Source organism: Aotus nancymaae, unplaced genomic scaffold, assembly GCF_030222135.1.
Source record: "Aotus nancymaae isolate 86718 unplaced genomic scaffold, 86718_ANA_hifiasm-v0.15.2.pri h1tg000029l, whole genome shotgun sequence".
NCBI classification, from domain to species: Eukaryota; Metazoa; Chordata; class Mammalia; order Primates; family Aotidae; genus Aotus; species Aotus nancymaae.
Genome location: NW_026988442.1, coordinates 13,165,987 through 13,182,138, shown reverse-complemented (window position 1 = coordinate 13,182,138; position 16,152 = coordinate 13,165,987). Strand labels below are relative to the sequence as shown.

General features: G+C 41.4%; 1 protein-coding gene across 4 annotated transcripts in view; it reads left to right on the top strand.

Annotated features, from left to right (window-relative positions):
- Positions 1-16,152, top strand: part of CDK5RAP1 (CDK5 regulatory subunit associated protein 1) — a 76,401-nt gene that overhangs the window by 30,596 nt on the left and 29,653 nt on the right. For 2 of the 4 annotated variants that reach the window (XM_012455188.3, XM_012455186.3), the window contains 4 exons: positions 523-653; positions 3,454-3,603; positions 5,299-5,439; positions 6,675-6,954. In XM_012455188.3, coding sequence (XP_012310611.1) covers positions 523-653; positions 3,454-3,603; positions 5,299-5,439; positions 6,675-6,755 — 503 coding nt within the window. In that variant the 3' untranslated portion in view covers positions 6,756-6,954. Of the gene's footprint in view, positions 1-522; positions 654-3,453; positions 3,604-5,298; positions 5,440-6,674; positions 6,955-11,089; positions 11,261-13,125; positions 14,683-16,152 lie in introns of those variants that run through there. The other 2 variants (XR_010344529.1, XR_001107932.3) reach the window with 2 other exon arrangements.

The following is a 16,152-nucleotide window of genomic DNA, read 5'->3' as shown; positions in this document are numbered from 1 at the left end:
TTATACTTCTTGTGCTCCCCTTCTTGCTCTTTCTCTCTACTTGTACTCTTTCTTTTATGTCTTTCTGATTTTTTGTGGTTTTAGTCCTGCTGGAAATACTCAGGTGTGGATCACCTTGTGTCCTCAAGGCTATAGAGATTCCTTTTCTATGGTCTTTGTATTTCTAGACATAGAGGACAGACCTTATCTCATCTTGTAAGCTGACAATATCTAAATTAGTTCTGATTTGAGAGCAATTGATATCTTTTAAAATGTATACTTTTTCTAACTAGCTTTATTACAACTTATTACTGTAAATATTGGTGATACTTCATTTCTTTCCAGCCAACAAGCTGGTCTCTGTCATGGAATATTATGGATGAACAGGCCCATCCTGCCTTACTCTGTACTGACTATTTTGTTTTACTTATGCATGGGCTGAATAGTCCCGGGGAAGGCCTTACAGTTGCTATCCCTCCCTTGTAATCCACATAATGCCGAAGGCCTCCCTTGAAGGTAAACCTCCTTTGTTGTATGTCACAGGTGTGAGCCTCAGCAGTGACTTCATTGCTGGCTTTTGTGGTGAGACGGAGGAAGATCATATCCAGACAGTATCTTTGCTCCGGGAAGTTCAATACAATATGGGCTTCCTCTTTGCCTACAGCATGAGGCAGGTGAGCCCTGGGGTTGGGGAGGACTGACATCATTCCTGACCCTTTTGGGGGTGATTATAGAGAACTGGGCAGAAAAGAGTGGTGGCAAGGCAGTCCTTGAGAAACCACAGGCTCTGACGATTCACTTCCTTTCATTTTTCTAGTCTACTCTGTCTGCTCTTTGAAACAACAGTTCAGCAATTTGATGATAAATGATGACTGTGCCAGTATTCATTAAAATATTTAAAAATTATGTTTACATTGTTTACAATTTGAGTATGGAAGGAGGGAAAGAACCTTTTCTTTACAAGAAACCTGAACTTGTTTCTTAACATGCAGAACTCCTTTTTGGTCTGCAGATGTGGTTTGTTTTACCAGGGCCCCTGGTCATCTTCCCAGCCATCTTCAGTGATTCCTAATTTCTGTTTTCCTGGACGAGTGAACTCACTTTGAAGCTTCCCAGGAAACAAAGCAGATTCCTAGGAAAATATAGCAGAAGGAGATTAGGAAAGAAGGAGGAATTAGTGCACTTTTCCTTCAGAGAAGGGATAGTCCTGGTTGACTGTCATTTTCTTGATTGCTGGCATGGATTTGCATGGTCCACTCCTCATCCCCTCAGTTACCTTTGTGGCAGTGCGCTTGTGTTTGGGCAGGAGGTTGAAGGCCCCCAGTGGCCAGGGGTTCAGAAAAGCTGGCTGACGAATGGCTGAACCCATGACTTTATTGTCATTTTTACTGAGCTGCCATCAACCAAGCTAATTTTTTTTTTCTGAAAAGAAAATATGATTTTAAATATTCACATCTTATCTATTTGTAAATGAGTTCTCAGTCGGACTTGAAAACACTTTTAAATAAGTCCTTGGCAACCTCCAAATTATTCTTGGTGAACTTTATATTTTTCTGGCCATACTTGGGACCATAAGGGCATATAAAAAGAATCACCTTTTTTTTGGTTTTTGTTTTTTTAAGAGACAGTGTCTTGCTATGCTGTCCAGGTTGGTCTCAAACTTCCAGCCTCAGGTAGTCTTCCCACCTCGGTCTCCTGAAGTGCTGAGATTACAGGTGTGAGTCATAACACCTTGACTAATTCATTTGTTTTAAAGCCCACTGCCTAGTGTTCTGTGGCAGTGTAGCTGTGCCGATGTATATATCATATTCATGTCTCTTTTATTGTTTTGGAGAGATGAAGTTTCAGGAGCTGTTTCTGTTTTGCTTCTTTTCCATGGACATCAGAAATATGCAAGAGAAATTCTTTTTAATACTAGGATTGGTGGAGGTGGGAGGATCACTTAAGCCCAGGAGTTTGAGACCAACCTGGGTAACACAGGGACACCCTGTCTCTACAAAAAAAAAAAAGAAAAAATTAGCCAACCATGATGGCATATGCCTGTGATCCCAGCTATTTGGGAGGCTGAAGTGGGAGGATCACTTGAGCCTGGGAGGTTGAAGGTGTGGTGAGCTGAGATTGTGCCACTGCACTCCAGTTTGGCAACAGAGTGAGACCCTGTCTCAAAAAAGAAAAAAAAATCTTAGGGATGGGAAATGGGTTTTCAGCATGTGGCGGAAGCATCCTATGGTCAGTGAATATGAATGTTCACTTTGGGACCTAATTCTTGTTACGGTTAAGGTTGTAGGAACTTAATCAAAACCTAACAGATGAGAGCAAGCACTCAAATTGTGCCTCTGCCGCTTAATAACTATGTGACATTGGGCAGATGTCTTGGTTTCCTCATTTGTGAACTGGGGATAACAGTACCAGCCTCATAGGGTTGTTCTGGGGATTAAGTAAGATAGTATGTTTAAAGCAGTTATAATTGTGTTTCATGCATAGTAAATGCACAACAGGTAAGTTAGTGTTGTTAATAAACAATAAGGCAGAATGGAGTAAACTCTGCAAGTATTTTTTGGATTCTCAATTTTCTCTGTGGATTCTTCTCTTCAAGGCAGATTGGTTTGAATGTCCAGACTTTAGTATATAGATATTCCTTCTATTCCATACTTTTGTCTAGCTTAGTGGTTCTCCAACTGTACTGAGCATGAGCTCATGTGCATAAAGATATATATACACACTGTGGTTTTAGATGATGTAAACTCTTTTTAAGGCTAAATTCCCTTTTTTCTTTTGGACTAGGTAATACATGATTGTGGTATAAAATTTAAAAGGTTAAATGGTATATGTGAGTAGTTCTTCCTTCTTCCCAGGTTGCCTAGTTTTTTAGTTACTTCCCTGAAGGCAACCACTCTTAGCAATTTCTTTTATAACTTTCTGGGGATATTTCATGTGTTTCTAAGCATACCTGTATGTATTCTGTCTACACCAAATTTATATGTGTTGATCTGTACTTTACTTATTTCAAGTAACAGTAGATTGGGGGACAATCCACATTAGTACATATAGAGCTATCATTCTGTTTAACAGCTACATAATATTCCATTGTATGGATAAACCATCATTTCTGTGACTGCTTGCCTATTGATAAACATTTAGGCTGCTTTGCCTCTTATGTCTTTATAAATAGTACTGCTGAATAACCTAGTATATATGAATCATTTGGTATATGTACAAGTGTAACCTTAGGGTAAGTATCAAGAGTAATTTTGAGTCTGTGATTTTCATGTGCTAAATTTAGAATTTAACTCTTGCAAAAATGTGACTCCACTACATTTTTCTCTTGGAATGCTCCCAGAGCCAGAGAAACCTCTCGGCTCTGGCTTGGGTTTCTGTACATGTGTCTGTAACTATAATTCCCTCTGTGCATTAAGAGTAGATTCTACAAGTCCTTGGTGACCTCCATCTCCTCTTTTTTTTTTTTTTCAATAGAAGACACGGGCATATCACAGGCTGAAGGATGATGTCCCGGAAGAGGTAAAATTAAGGCGTTTGGAGGAACTTATCACTGTCTTCCGAGAAGAAGCAACAAAAGCCAATCAGACCTCTGTGGGCTGTACCCAGTTGGTGCTAGTGGAAGGGGTGAGGCTGTATGTGTGTGTGTTATGTTGTTTTTTATGCTTCAGAACATAGTATGTCTTTTCTTTATTTAGATCTTTGATTTTTTTTTTTTTTCCTCGCTATGTTACTTAGGCTGGACTCAAACTGCTAGGCTCAAGTGATTCTCCTGCCTTAGCCTCCCAAGTAGCTGGGACTACAGGCTCATGTTTTTAGCTTTTGTAGTTTTCAGTATACAGATTTTGTCCATGTTTTGTTAGATTTACACCTAAGTCTTTCTTTTTTTCTTTTTTCTTTGGTTTGAGATGGAGTCTCGCTCTTTTGCCCAGGCTGGAGTGCAGTGGAACCATCTCAGCTTGCTGCAACCTCCCAAGTCTAGTGATTCTTTCGCTTACCAAGTCTAGTGATTCTTTTGCCTCTGCCTCCCGAGTAGCTGGGACTACAGGTGTATGCCACTATGCTCGGCTAATTTTTGTATTTTTAGTAGAGACGAGGTTTTGCCATGTTGGTCAGGCTGGTCTCAAATGCCTGACCTCAGGTGATTCACTCGCCTCAGTCTCCCAAAGTGCTGGGATTAGAGGCGTGAGCCACCGCGCCTGGCCAGAAAAACTTTTATTCTAGGGATAGTGTAGCCTAACTACTAAGGTGTGGCCTTCTGTCAGGAGTTGCTAGTGAATGTCCCAAAGAACCAATGAGAACTGTTTGGTGGTGGATTCCAAGCCACATGTGAGTTCTGGGAACTGTTCAGTGGACAGTTCCCAGGTTACTCTCTTTGCCTGACTTCATGGAGTTTTATGCTACATGTGCAAGTGTTAATGTTCAGCGAAGACTAATAAGGACCCTCTGCATGTTTCTGAAATTCTTTTTCCACTTTGCTCCCTCCTCTCTAGAATTTCACAATTGCTGACTATTTCAGGCTCCCTAAACCCTAATCCCTCTCTCTTCTGTGCAAGGAGGACCACTGTGCTGTGCTCGAGCTCTCCCCTCCTGCTTCACAAGCTTCTGTCTGGCATGTACCTTCTGGCAGAAAGCAGGGGTGATTGGCAGGCTCACTTTGTTTTCCTTCTCTCACAGTTCACAGTCTTGTATGATCTTTTGTCCAGTATCTGAAAACAGTTGTTTCATGTATTTTGCCCATTTTGCTGGTTATTATTTATAAGGCTGAAGGGTAAACTTGTTTCTGTGTCTTTATTATGGCTAGAAGAGAAGGATTTCTGTATACTCTAGAAGTTAATCCTGTCATAGTGATGTTAGTATCCGCCTGGCTCTGTCTTCTGTGTGTTGTGTTGGAGACTCTGACTTTCAGTCTGTCTATTCAGTAAGGGCAAGTAATCCAGGCCAAACAACCCCAGAACATTCCTGAGTGATTCATATGAGACTGGGTAAATTGAAAGTCGGTTTTCCAAATGCATCACTCATAAGTCTCTGGCTTTAGGACTGTTGGAGGTCCATTCCTGCAGAGGGCAGTTCTGTAAAGACTCATTGATTAATTGATTCATTACAATATAGTAGTAAAATTTTACAGAGTTTCAGTTGTGGGCCATACAGTGCCTTTGTTGGTGAAGCAGCAGCAAACACTGAGTCTTCAGTGATTCCTTGGTTAAGGAATGCTCTGTGGGTAAGACTCTTGGGGATCCAAGACAGAGAAGGCACAGTTTCTACCCACCAAAAATTTATGACTGTGACAAATCCATGAACTCTTCTCTCTTCTTTCTGCAGCTCAGTAAACGCTCTGCCACTGACCTGTGTGGCAGGAATGATGGAAACCTTAAGGTGATCTTCCCTGATGCAGAGATGGAGGATGTCAATAACCCTGGGCTCAGGGTCAGAGCCCAGCCTGGGGACTATGTGCTGGTGCAGGTGAGGAGTCTTTTTGGGCCTTCGGCTTGCACTGTGAGATGAGTGTTGGTTTGGATAATTTGTGGTAATCAAGTTTTTTCCTAGAGACACATTTTAGTAAAATAAAAATCTCTTCTCAACCAGTATAGTGGAAGGGCACTTTGGATTGAATTTTAGAGTGGTCCTTACCAGTGTCTTCTTATTCTTCTTGTCTTTTCTCCTGTCCTGGAAGGGTTCTTTGTGGGAATTTGGTGAGGTTGAAGTATGCAGTGGCATGTAGTTTATTGCTGCAGAGAGGCCAGGAAGTGTAAGTGATTTTGAGTGAGTAGAGAGTGTTGTCTGTCAGAGATCAATATGATCTTTGTGATCTCTGATGCCTTAGGCCTCCCTAACATTCACATGCTCCTTTCTTGGCTTTCCTCCTTGGACTCGCAGATCAGCCCTGTGTGGGTGTGAGATTTTCCCTATCTTTCTTTCTCCCTTTCACTGGCAATATGCTTCATTTGTTTTCTCCTTCCATTTCTTCCTTTCTTCTTCCTTCTCACATTGCTCAGTTCTGCTACTGTCACCTTCCCTGCCTTGTTCTCATGTCCATTTTGCCTCAGAACCAGAAGCTGGCAGGATATGCACTGATGACAGGACACAGACTGATGCTCCAGAGCATCCACAGAAGTTCCTTTGAGGGCAGGGAAAATGCCTGTTTTGTTTCTCTCTTTTTGTTCATTTTTATTTATTTTCTAGCTCCTAGGGCAATTCCAGGTACAAAATATATACTCACTAAGTATTTACCAATCGACTGACTTGTTCTTATGTAAGAAATGTGACCATAGGTAACTTTGGGGTCACATTCTTTCAGCTCTCAATTGGTGGAGAGAGAATATTTCTCACCAAATGTTGGCTGTAAATATCCTAAGGAAGGATTTGACTGGCTCAGCCTTGGAGTTAGGAGGCAGGGTCTGTGATGGGCAGTTCCACCTGAATTTTATAGTTAATAGAGTTGGGGAGGAGCCATCTTCCAAGAGAAAAGGGAGAAATGGCTGGGACTGACCTGCTTTGACTTCTTAAATTATATACATTGCCATTCCATGACACATCTATTCCTGCCAGGATTGGGGGCACACAGGAGCCATGTGGTCTTTGCCAGCCGGTCGCCTCCATCAGGTTCCTTTTGGGGACTTCTCCTCTAGAGGCTCCACGTGAAGTCCCAGTGGTACAGTACTAGTTATCTTGCCTTCTTTTGTCTGGTTTTCTTTCAGATCACCTCGGCTAGCTCTCAGACACTTAAGGGCCATGTTCTATGCAGGACCACCCTGAAGGACTCCTCCACATATTGCTGACCTGGGAGGATGGCCTCAGAGCTGACTTGGGCAGTCCTCCCCAACAGGAAGGGGAAACATTGCTGGTCACCGAGGAAAGAGGCCATGAAGCTGTGGAGATGAGCTGCAAGGTGCGAAGCAACTTTTATGTCAGTGGAAAACGTGTCTCTTTGCTGCTATGTGAATAGCTTTTACAGTCATTAAATTTACCTAAAGTTAACCCTTTGTCTCTCACTTTTACTTTGTTTTTATCTTGGTTAGTGTTTCTGGAGTTTTCCCTGGAGTCTGTTAAGTGTTTTCCAACCCATTTTCTCCTGTGGACACTGCTACCTCTCTGATTTCCTCCCCTGGGCCTTAGGAGGCAGACTGACGGAGAGGAAGGTGGGGAGAACCATTTGCTTGGGAAAACTGCTCTCGATCTTTCTGATGTTTTCATTGGATGCCACTGACTTAGCTGCTTATCGCTGCATTTTATTTTGTGTGTTTTACCTGAGGATTTCCCTCATGGACCTCTTTTTTTCTGGCACCAAAGTTGACTTTTAAATTGACCTAAAGCCACTTAAACAAAAAACTTGATAAATCATTCTGCTTTCCTTTACAACCCCCAACACAAATAAATTATTTGTTGGAATTTTTTTTTTTTTTTTAAACAGAATCTTGCTCTGTCACCCAGGCTGGAGTGCTGTGGCACTATCTCGGCTCACTATAACCGCTGCCTTCCTGGTTCAACCAATTCTGCCTCAGCCTCCTGAGTAGCTGGGGCTACAGGCATATGCCTGACTAGTTTTTAGCATTTTTAGTAGAGATGGGGTTTCACCGTGTTAGCCTGGATGGTCTTGATCTTTTGACCTCGTGATCTGCCTGCCTCGGCCTCCCAAAGTGCTGGGATTACAGACATGAGCCACCCACCTGCCAAAAAAAATTTTTTTTTTTTTTTTACATGAGATGAAACAATGTTGTCTCAGTGCGGTGGCTCACACCTGTAATCCCAGCATTTTGGGAGGCTGGGGCGGGTGGATCACTTGAGCTCAGGAGTTTGAGACCCGCCTGGCCAACATGGTGAAACCCTGACTCTGTTAAAAAAAACAAACGAGTTAACTGGACATGGTGGCGGGTGCCTGTAATCCCAGCTACTCAGGAGGCTGAGGCAGGAGAATCACTGAACCTCGGAGGTGGAGGCTGCAGTGGGCCGAGATCATGCCACTATCTTGTAGCCTGGGGGACAGAGCCAGACTCTGTCTTAAGAAAAAAGAAACTATTAATTCAAAATGCAAGTTGGGCATGGTGGCTTATACCACTAATCCTACCACTTTAGGAGGCTGAGGCAGGTGGATTGCTTGAGCCCAGGAGTTGGAAACCAACCTGAGCAACGTGGCAAGACCCTGTCTCTACAAAAAAAAAAAAAAAATTAGCTGGGTGTCTTGATGCAGGCCTGTAGTCCAGCTACTTGGGAGACTGAGGTGGGAGGATCACTTGAGCCCAGGAGATAGAGGCTGCAGTGAGCTGTGATCACACTGCCACAATCTAGCCTGGGTGACAGAGCAAGACCCTTTCTCAAATAAATAAAAAACAAGAAAAACCAGCAAAGCTTACAGATATGGATTATCTCTATCATTCATTTCTTTTTTTAAAAAAAATATATATATTTTATTGCCTTTTAGGTTTTGGGGTACATGTGAAGAACATGCAAGATTGTTGCATAGGTACATACATGGCAATGTGGTTTGCTGCCTTCCTTCCCATCACCTATATCTGGCATTCCTCCCCATGTTATTCCTCCCCAACTCCCCACCACCCTCTATCACTCATTTCTTTAAAAGTTTTCATGAGTATTCAGTCAAACCATCTGTCTGAATTTCCAAGTGGACCACAGGACTGTAGATTGTCTTGGAATGTCCTCAGAAGGCTCTGTGATGGATCAGGCACAGAGTGAAAACCTGAGTCCTTTGTTTAAATGGAGGAGGAAAAGACAAGAAAAGAAGAAGCTTTTCTTTCTTTTTTTTTTTTTTGAGAGTCTTGCTCTGTTACCAAGGCTGGAGTGCAATGGTGCAATTTCAGCTCACTGCAACCTCTGCCTCCTGGGTTCAAGCAATTCTCCTGCCTCAGCCTCCCAAGTAGCTGGGATTACAGGCACCCACCACCATGCCCAGCTAATTTTTTTTTTTTGTAATTTTAGTAGAGATGGGGTTTCGCCATGTTGACCAAGCTGGTCTCGAACTTCTGACTTCAGGTGATTCACCCACCTTGGCCTTCCAAGGTGCTGGGATTATGGGCATGAGCCACTGTGCCTGCCCACTTTACTGTTACATAAATTGTTTGATATTCTTCAATGAGATTTGTCTGTTCTTCCCCATTTATTTATTAAATCATTTATTTATATCAGTAGGAACTGCTGGATATTTATTTTATACTTTGAGTTATAATCCAACACTACCTAATTTTATTGGTGAAATTGTTTCTGCTTTGGCCTTTGGCAGCTCTTTCCCTCAGCCCTGCATCCCTTTGGCATGTCAATTGTGATTTTATTTACTTATTAGAAGCACTTCTTTTACTTTCAGGAACTATGAGATGCTCTAGGATCATCTTTTATATTTCCTCTCTAGTCGTAGAATGAGACATTTCTCCAAGGAGCCCTGATTGATGACTTTGATAGGTATTAGAAACCAACATCTGGGTGCTAGGTATACATGGAGGTGCTGCGGGTTGGAAGGATTTTTGTTTTTTAAATAGAGGTCAAGGGCTGGGCACGGTGGCTCACGCTTGTAATCCCAGCACTTTGGGAGGCCGAGGTGGGTGGATCACGAGGTCAAGAGATCGAGACCATCCTGGTCAACATGGTGAAACCCTGTCTCTACTAAAAATACAAAAAATTAGCTGGGCATGGTGGTGCATGCCTGTAATCCCAGCTACTCAGGAGGCTGAGGCAGGAGAATTGCCTGAACCCAGGAGGTGGAGGTGGCGGTGAGCTGAGATCGCGCCATTACACTCCAGCCTGGGTAACAAGGGCGAAACTCCGTCTCAAAAAAAAAAAAAAAAAAAAAATAGAGGTCAAATATGTGTAACATAAAATAACCTTTCTTCAGGGAGCAATTCAGTGGCATTTAGTAGTTTCACAGTGTTGTGCAGCCATTACCTTTGTCTTGTTCCAAACATTTCTATTATAGGAAAAATAAAATCCCCAAAAACCAACCATACCCATTAAGCAGTTACTCAACAGTACCCATACCCTGCACTTCAGGAGACCAACATGCTATATTCAGTTTCTATGGATTTATCTATTCTTAATATTTCTTATGGGCTGGGCACGGGGGCTCACACCTGTAATCCCAGCATTTTGGGAGGCCTAGTTGGGAGGATTGCCTGAGTCCAGAAGTTCAAGACCAGCCTGGGCAACATAGTGAAACCCTGTCTCTACAAAAAATCAAAAACTAGCTAGGTGTAGAGGCACGCTCCTGTGATCCTAGCTACCAAAGAGGCTGAGGTGGAAGACTGCTTGAGCCCAGGAGATCAAGGTGACAGTAAGCCATGATCATGACACTACACTCCAGCCTGGGTGACAGAACAAGACTCTGTCTCAGAAAAAAAAAGCATATATATATGTAATATGAACTGAAGCTTACAATGTATGTTTTGTGCTTCGTTTCTTTGATTCAGCAGAATGTTTTTGAGGTTCATCCATACTACAGCATTTGTCAGTATGTCACACTCTTATGGCTGAATGCTATTTCATCATATGTGTATACCATATTTGTTTATTCTTTCCTCCATAGATAAACATTTGAGTTGTTTACACCTTTTGGCTATTGTGAAGAGTCACTACCTGTGACTATTCACCTGTCACCTATGAATAGTCATGCCAGTACCTCCCATAGTCAGTCCCACTGTGATAAATAGCAATACAAGTCACCCAGCTTTTCTACCTAAACACCTGGGAATCATTCTTGATTCCTCCTGCTCTCTCTCCTCAACAATCTGAGTTCTGTTGATTCCGCCTCAAGAGCCTCTCTCTCATCTGAGTGTTTCTCTCCATCACCATCCTAGTCCATGACACCATCATCATTTACCAGGGCAACTGACCTCTGCTTCTGCCCTTTTGCTACCTATGAGCCAGTCTCCACCTGGCAGCCAGGGTGTTCTTTATAAAACACATATCCTCCCAATCAAAACCCTTTCAGCCATTGGAGAGAATGGAAAAGCCAGAACCCTCATGCATCGCTGGTGGGAATGTAGAAATGGTCTGGTTACTGTGAACAGGTTGACTATTTCTCAAAAAGTTACATAGAATTATGTGATCCAGCAGTTCTACTCTTAGGGATGTGAAAGTGAAGCAGGATATTTCCCTGACCCCTTTGCAGGACTTGTGACAGGGGTGCCCCCGTTTACTCAGCCTGCCGCTCTCAACTCCTTGAGGGAGGGAGCACGTAAGCAAATGAGGCATGGACTGGAGGCCACGAGCACTGGAACCAGCCGGCCACTTTGGCACCAGCAGGGGCAAACTCCACTCACTTCTGGAAGGGAGCGCACAGGTAAGTTGGTGCAGGAGATGGGGCAAGTGCTTTTGGGTGCAGGCAGGAGCAAACTCTGTGCAGGCTCCACCTCTGTGCGTTCATCTTGGGTGTGTGGGGGGGTGCCTTTGAGTCTGGAAGCCCCAGTGGGCATGTTACAGTGCTCTTTTAGCTCTGCCATCTGCAGACAGCTTGAGTTGTTAACAGCTCAGTGGGCCCTTTTGTATCTGCACTTGCTCCCAAGCTCTTGTTTGCGGTCCAGGAAAAATGAGGTTACACAAATAACCTCATTTATCATCGATGGATGATAAATGCAGGGGGTTTTATTTGCCAGTGAAAGTGGCTCTCAGGGGAAGGGGAGCTGAAAGGGGGTCAGGAAGTGGAGGGCAGGTAACCTCCTGAAGTCTAGCTGTCTCCAGCAGGATTCTTCTCTGAAGTTACACTGTCAGGCTGTCTTTCTGAAGTCAAGGCATGTCTCTCTGATGTCCAGCTGCTTATTCCTCTCTGCCAGCTGAGTCTGGGGTCTTTATAGGCACAGGATGGGGTGGGGCAGCGCCATGGGTGGTTTAGGAAAAGGCAATATTTGAACGAGAACACAGGGATGTAAGTTCTCACTTTGGGCCATGGTCTTAGACTTTTTTTTGGCTTGGGGGTGGGGCTTTGCCAGGGATCCCACTCTTTTCTGCCTAGAATTTCTCTGCCACCTGTTCCTATGAAAAAAAAAATAATAAATCAATCAATCTTAGGGCTCCCAAATCACTAAGCTAAAGGGAAAAGTCAAGCTGGGAACTGCTTAGGGCAAACCTGCCTCCCATTCTATTCAAAGTCATCCCTCTGCTCACTGAGATAAATGCATATTTGATTGCCTTCCTTGGAAAAGTTAATCAGAAACTCAAAAGAATGCAACCATTTGTCTCTTACCTACCTGTGACCTGGAAGCCCCCTCCCTGCTTGAGTTGTCCCACCTTTCTGGACTGAACCAATATACATCTTACATATATTGATTTCATGTCTCACTAAAATGCATAAAATCAAACTGTGCCCCGCCCACCTTGGACTCATGTTGCCAGGACCTCCTGAGGCTAGCGTGTTACATGTGTGTCCTCAACCTTGGCAAAATAAACTTTGTAAATTAACTGAGACTATTCGGGGTTCACATTTTGTTAACCCTGAAGGGATTCTGAGAGGAGTTGCCCTTGACCTTTGACCAATCTTCTATCAATTTATTATTGCAAACTAAATATGGGCTGAGGACTCTGTATTTCTATATTTGAGTCCTTGTGGATGAATCATAACCTAACTTAATAGACAAGATTGCAAACTTAGGAGTATGTGACTCTATAACACTCACAGACTGCTAAGCGTTCAAACTGTGTTCAAATAAGGCAAACGCCAACCTGTGACCAATTCAGCTGTTTCTGTACCTCACTGCCAATTTCTGTACATCATTTCCCTTTTTTGGTTTATAAATTTGTTCTGAACATGAGATATCCCTGAAGTCTCTCTGAATCTGCTGTGATTCTGGGGTCTGCCCAATTCGCAAATCGTTCATTGCTCAATTAAACTTCTTTAAATTCAATTCAGCTGAAGGTTTTCTTTTAACAAGTGCTTGGTGCCAGCTTGAGCTATCTTTATGGCTCAAACCAATAGGATAATTTGTTGAGGCCTGGAAGCACCCCCTCCAGAGAATCCCTGATCTCCCAAAATTTGGTCAAGATCTAAAGTTTATTTTGCTGTACCACTCCTTTTTTGGGAGAGTTTTACTTCCAACACAAGGAATTCAAGTTTTTCCTGCTTCCATGACAATAGAAGGCAGGTAATTCCTTTATGGAGTTTGAGCTCCCTTCCAGCAGGGAAGACGAATTTGAGTTTTTTCCTGCCTCTAGGATGATAGAGAGCAGTTTTCAGCCTGAGAACCTGAGACTCACCCCTAGGTAAGTAACCAAATTGGGGTTTGTCTTGGCTAACATTAAGATTAACAGGCTGGGCAAGGTGGCTCATGCCTGTAATCCTAGCACTTTGGGAGGTGGAGGTGGGTGGATCACCTGATGTTGAGAATTCAAGACCAGCCTGACCAACATGGAGAAACCCCATGTCTACTAACAATACAAAATTAGCTGGGCATGGAAGTGTGTGCCTGTAATCCCAGCTACTTGGGAGGCTGAGGCAGGAGAATCGCTTGAACCTGGGAGGTAGAAGTTGCAGTGAGCTGAGATTGCGTCATTGCACTCCAGCCTGGGCAACAATGGCGAATGTTTTTTTTTTTTTTAAAGATCAACAACCAGCTGGTCTTAATTTCTCCTTACAATTAGAGTGCTCAGTAATTGTGTAAGTTGTGACATTGTTTGTTCTGCTTAACTGTTTTATTTTTTGTTGTTTGTTTGTTTCTGTTTTTGTTGTTTTGGTCTTCTTCCTATTGGGTTTAATCAACTGTCTACTTGATCAAATCTGAAGGAAAGTTCCAAATTATGGGGAATAAGGCCTCTGAGATGGCTAAATTCTCTCTCGAATACACACAAAAGGTTGTGTGGTAGGGGTAGAAAAATGGCCAGCAAAAAGAAAAAAAAAAGAAAAAATTTTGAATACTCAAGATGCTTTATTTACATAACGAGGCCACCTTTTTGCTAGCCAGGCAAAACTGAAAGAGCAATGTCTGTCACCCCACACTGCAGTTCCATAGTTAAGGGTTCTACCTTTTTTTTTTTTTTCCCACCATGACAGCCTGGGTTGGTTCTTAAATCAAGCTCTTTCTGGTTTGATACTTGGTACTTCTGAAATAGCAGCAATCATTCTAGCTGAAATATGGTAGTGAGGTTTAAAAAGATTTTTTTACAAGAGCTCAGTGGTTAAAGGTCAGCTTAATTAAAAGCTAACATCCAAGATGTGTGTGTGTGTTTGTATTTAAAAGGTCTTCATGCTTTTGTTTTTGATTTTGTTTAGCACCTTTTTTTTTGAGCAAAAGGTTTTTTTCTTCTCAGTTGACTGAATTCTGTTTTCTTCATTTACTTCTGCTATCTCTCATTTCTCTTGCACACTCTGCTGCATGAGGGACCTAAATAGTTTATAATAGCCTGGGGTTTCTTAAAGGAAAAGAAGGTGCCAGACTTTCTTTTGGGGAGAAACCTCTGTTTTTCCTTATGGAACCCCAAAAATATAAACAGAAAAATTTGTCTCAGCTCTTAAACTGCTTATTTTTGTATTGTGTTACCTGTTTTTTTGACTAAAATAGTTATTGCAACAGAGGCTGCTCTTGGGTTTTAAAAGAAGAGTGTAGTTTAGACACTCTGTCTTTGCTTAACAATTTTTAAAAAATGCACTATAAAAGCATCATGGGGTCTAGCCTCATAATAATTCTCCCTTTTTGGAGACTCAGGATTCAGTGTGGGCTCTGCCCAGAGCTCAAAGATCCAGTTAAAAGATAAGTAGTCCCTATCTAAATAAAATTTGTCTCTTCATATAAACCTGTGATAGATTTCTATAATTTTATGTTTGATTTGGCATCCATCTTTAATTTCCCTTAAGTACCAACAGACTTTTTCTCTGTCTCTTGTACATTGACATGTAAATTTTTCTATCTGATTTTTCATCTAAGAGTTGTTTTATTCAATATATAGATTTAGGGCTATTAACCTGACAACTGCCAGGGTAATGAAACAGGTTATCGAGAGTTTGCAAATCTATCAGGAAATAAAAGTAGGTCTTATGAATCTATAAGATGTACTTCTATTGGTATGCCTAATACAGCTATGTATTTATGTGTTGTGTACATAATGTTTCATTACTAAAAATACATAAAGAGGTCTAATTAATTGGCTTAAAGAAAAATTAAAGTGCTTAAATCAAATACTTTATCAGAAAAAAGGAAAGACTAATCAAACACTTTTTCAAGTTTACATGACTTGAAGTAAAATCTTTAATAAGTAAGCTAGCTTTAAATTATTGGTAAAGTAATATTAGAAATGTCTTAAGAATTGCCAGTATCCATTTTTGTTTGCATCAAGCAGTTTTTTCAATCAAGCAATTTCATATGTATCCTGCCAGATACTATCAGGTGTCAAAATCTGGCATAGGAGTTACAAAACTATAAACCCAGCCCAAAATAGAATGATCTTTGCCTGTGCAATTTTTAATAAACAAGACATTGATATTGGTTTAATGAAAATAGCTACATCTTGAATTATTTAGGATAATTACCATAACTGCTAATCTTATGCCTTTAGGCAGTCTAGTCCACAGGCAATAAGGAGGTTTGTTTTGGGAAAGGACTGTTACTGTCTTTGTTTCAAAGCTAAACTATAAGCTAAGTTCCTCCCAAAGTTAGTTTGGCCTATACCCAGGAATGAACAAGGACAGCTTGAGGGTTAGAAGCCAGATGGGGTCAGTTAGGTCGTATTTTTTTCACTGTCTCAGTTATAATTTTGCAGTGGTGAGTTTCATAACTTTAATGACTATTGCAGTTTTCATAAACAATCTAGGTAAACAATTAAAGTAATTAGGTAAATGTAATGGGATAAGTACTTGTAGACAAACTTGTGATAATGTAGAATCTAAAGTTATATTAAATGAAATAATAGATATTTCATTACTTGGGTATTTTCCAATAAAATTACATTGTAGGAAAACATTCTTTCTAAAAAAAGTCATTTTTAAAAAGGTAAAAGAATTTTGTCTGATTGGAAGCTTATTTAAACATTATGTATAAAATAAGGTTAAAGGAATCAGGAAATAAGAGAGACATAAAGAAATCTACAGAAATAAACAGGTATTTTTTTGGTAAGAAAGCTTAAAGAGAAATAATTTTATATGAGAAAGAATTTTATATTGTAAATTTAGTCCTAGAATAAGATGACTGGTTGTTTAAGACAGGGGGATGTTCAGGACAAACCAAGAAGTCCAAGTATATTATGAATGGT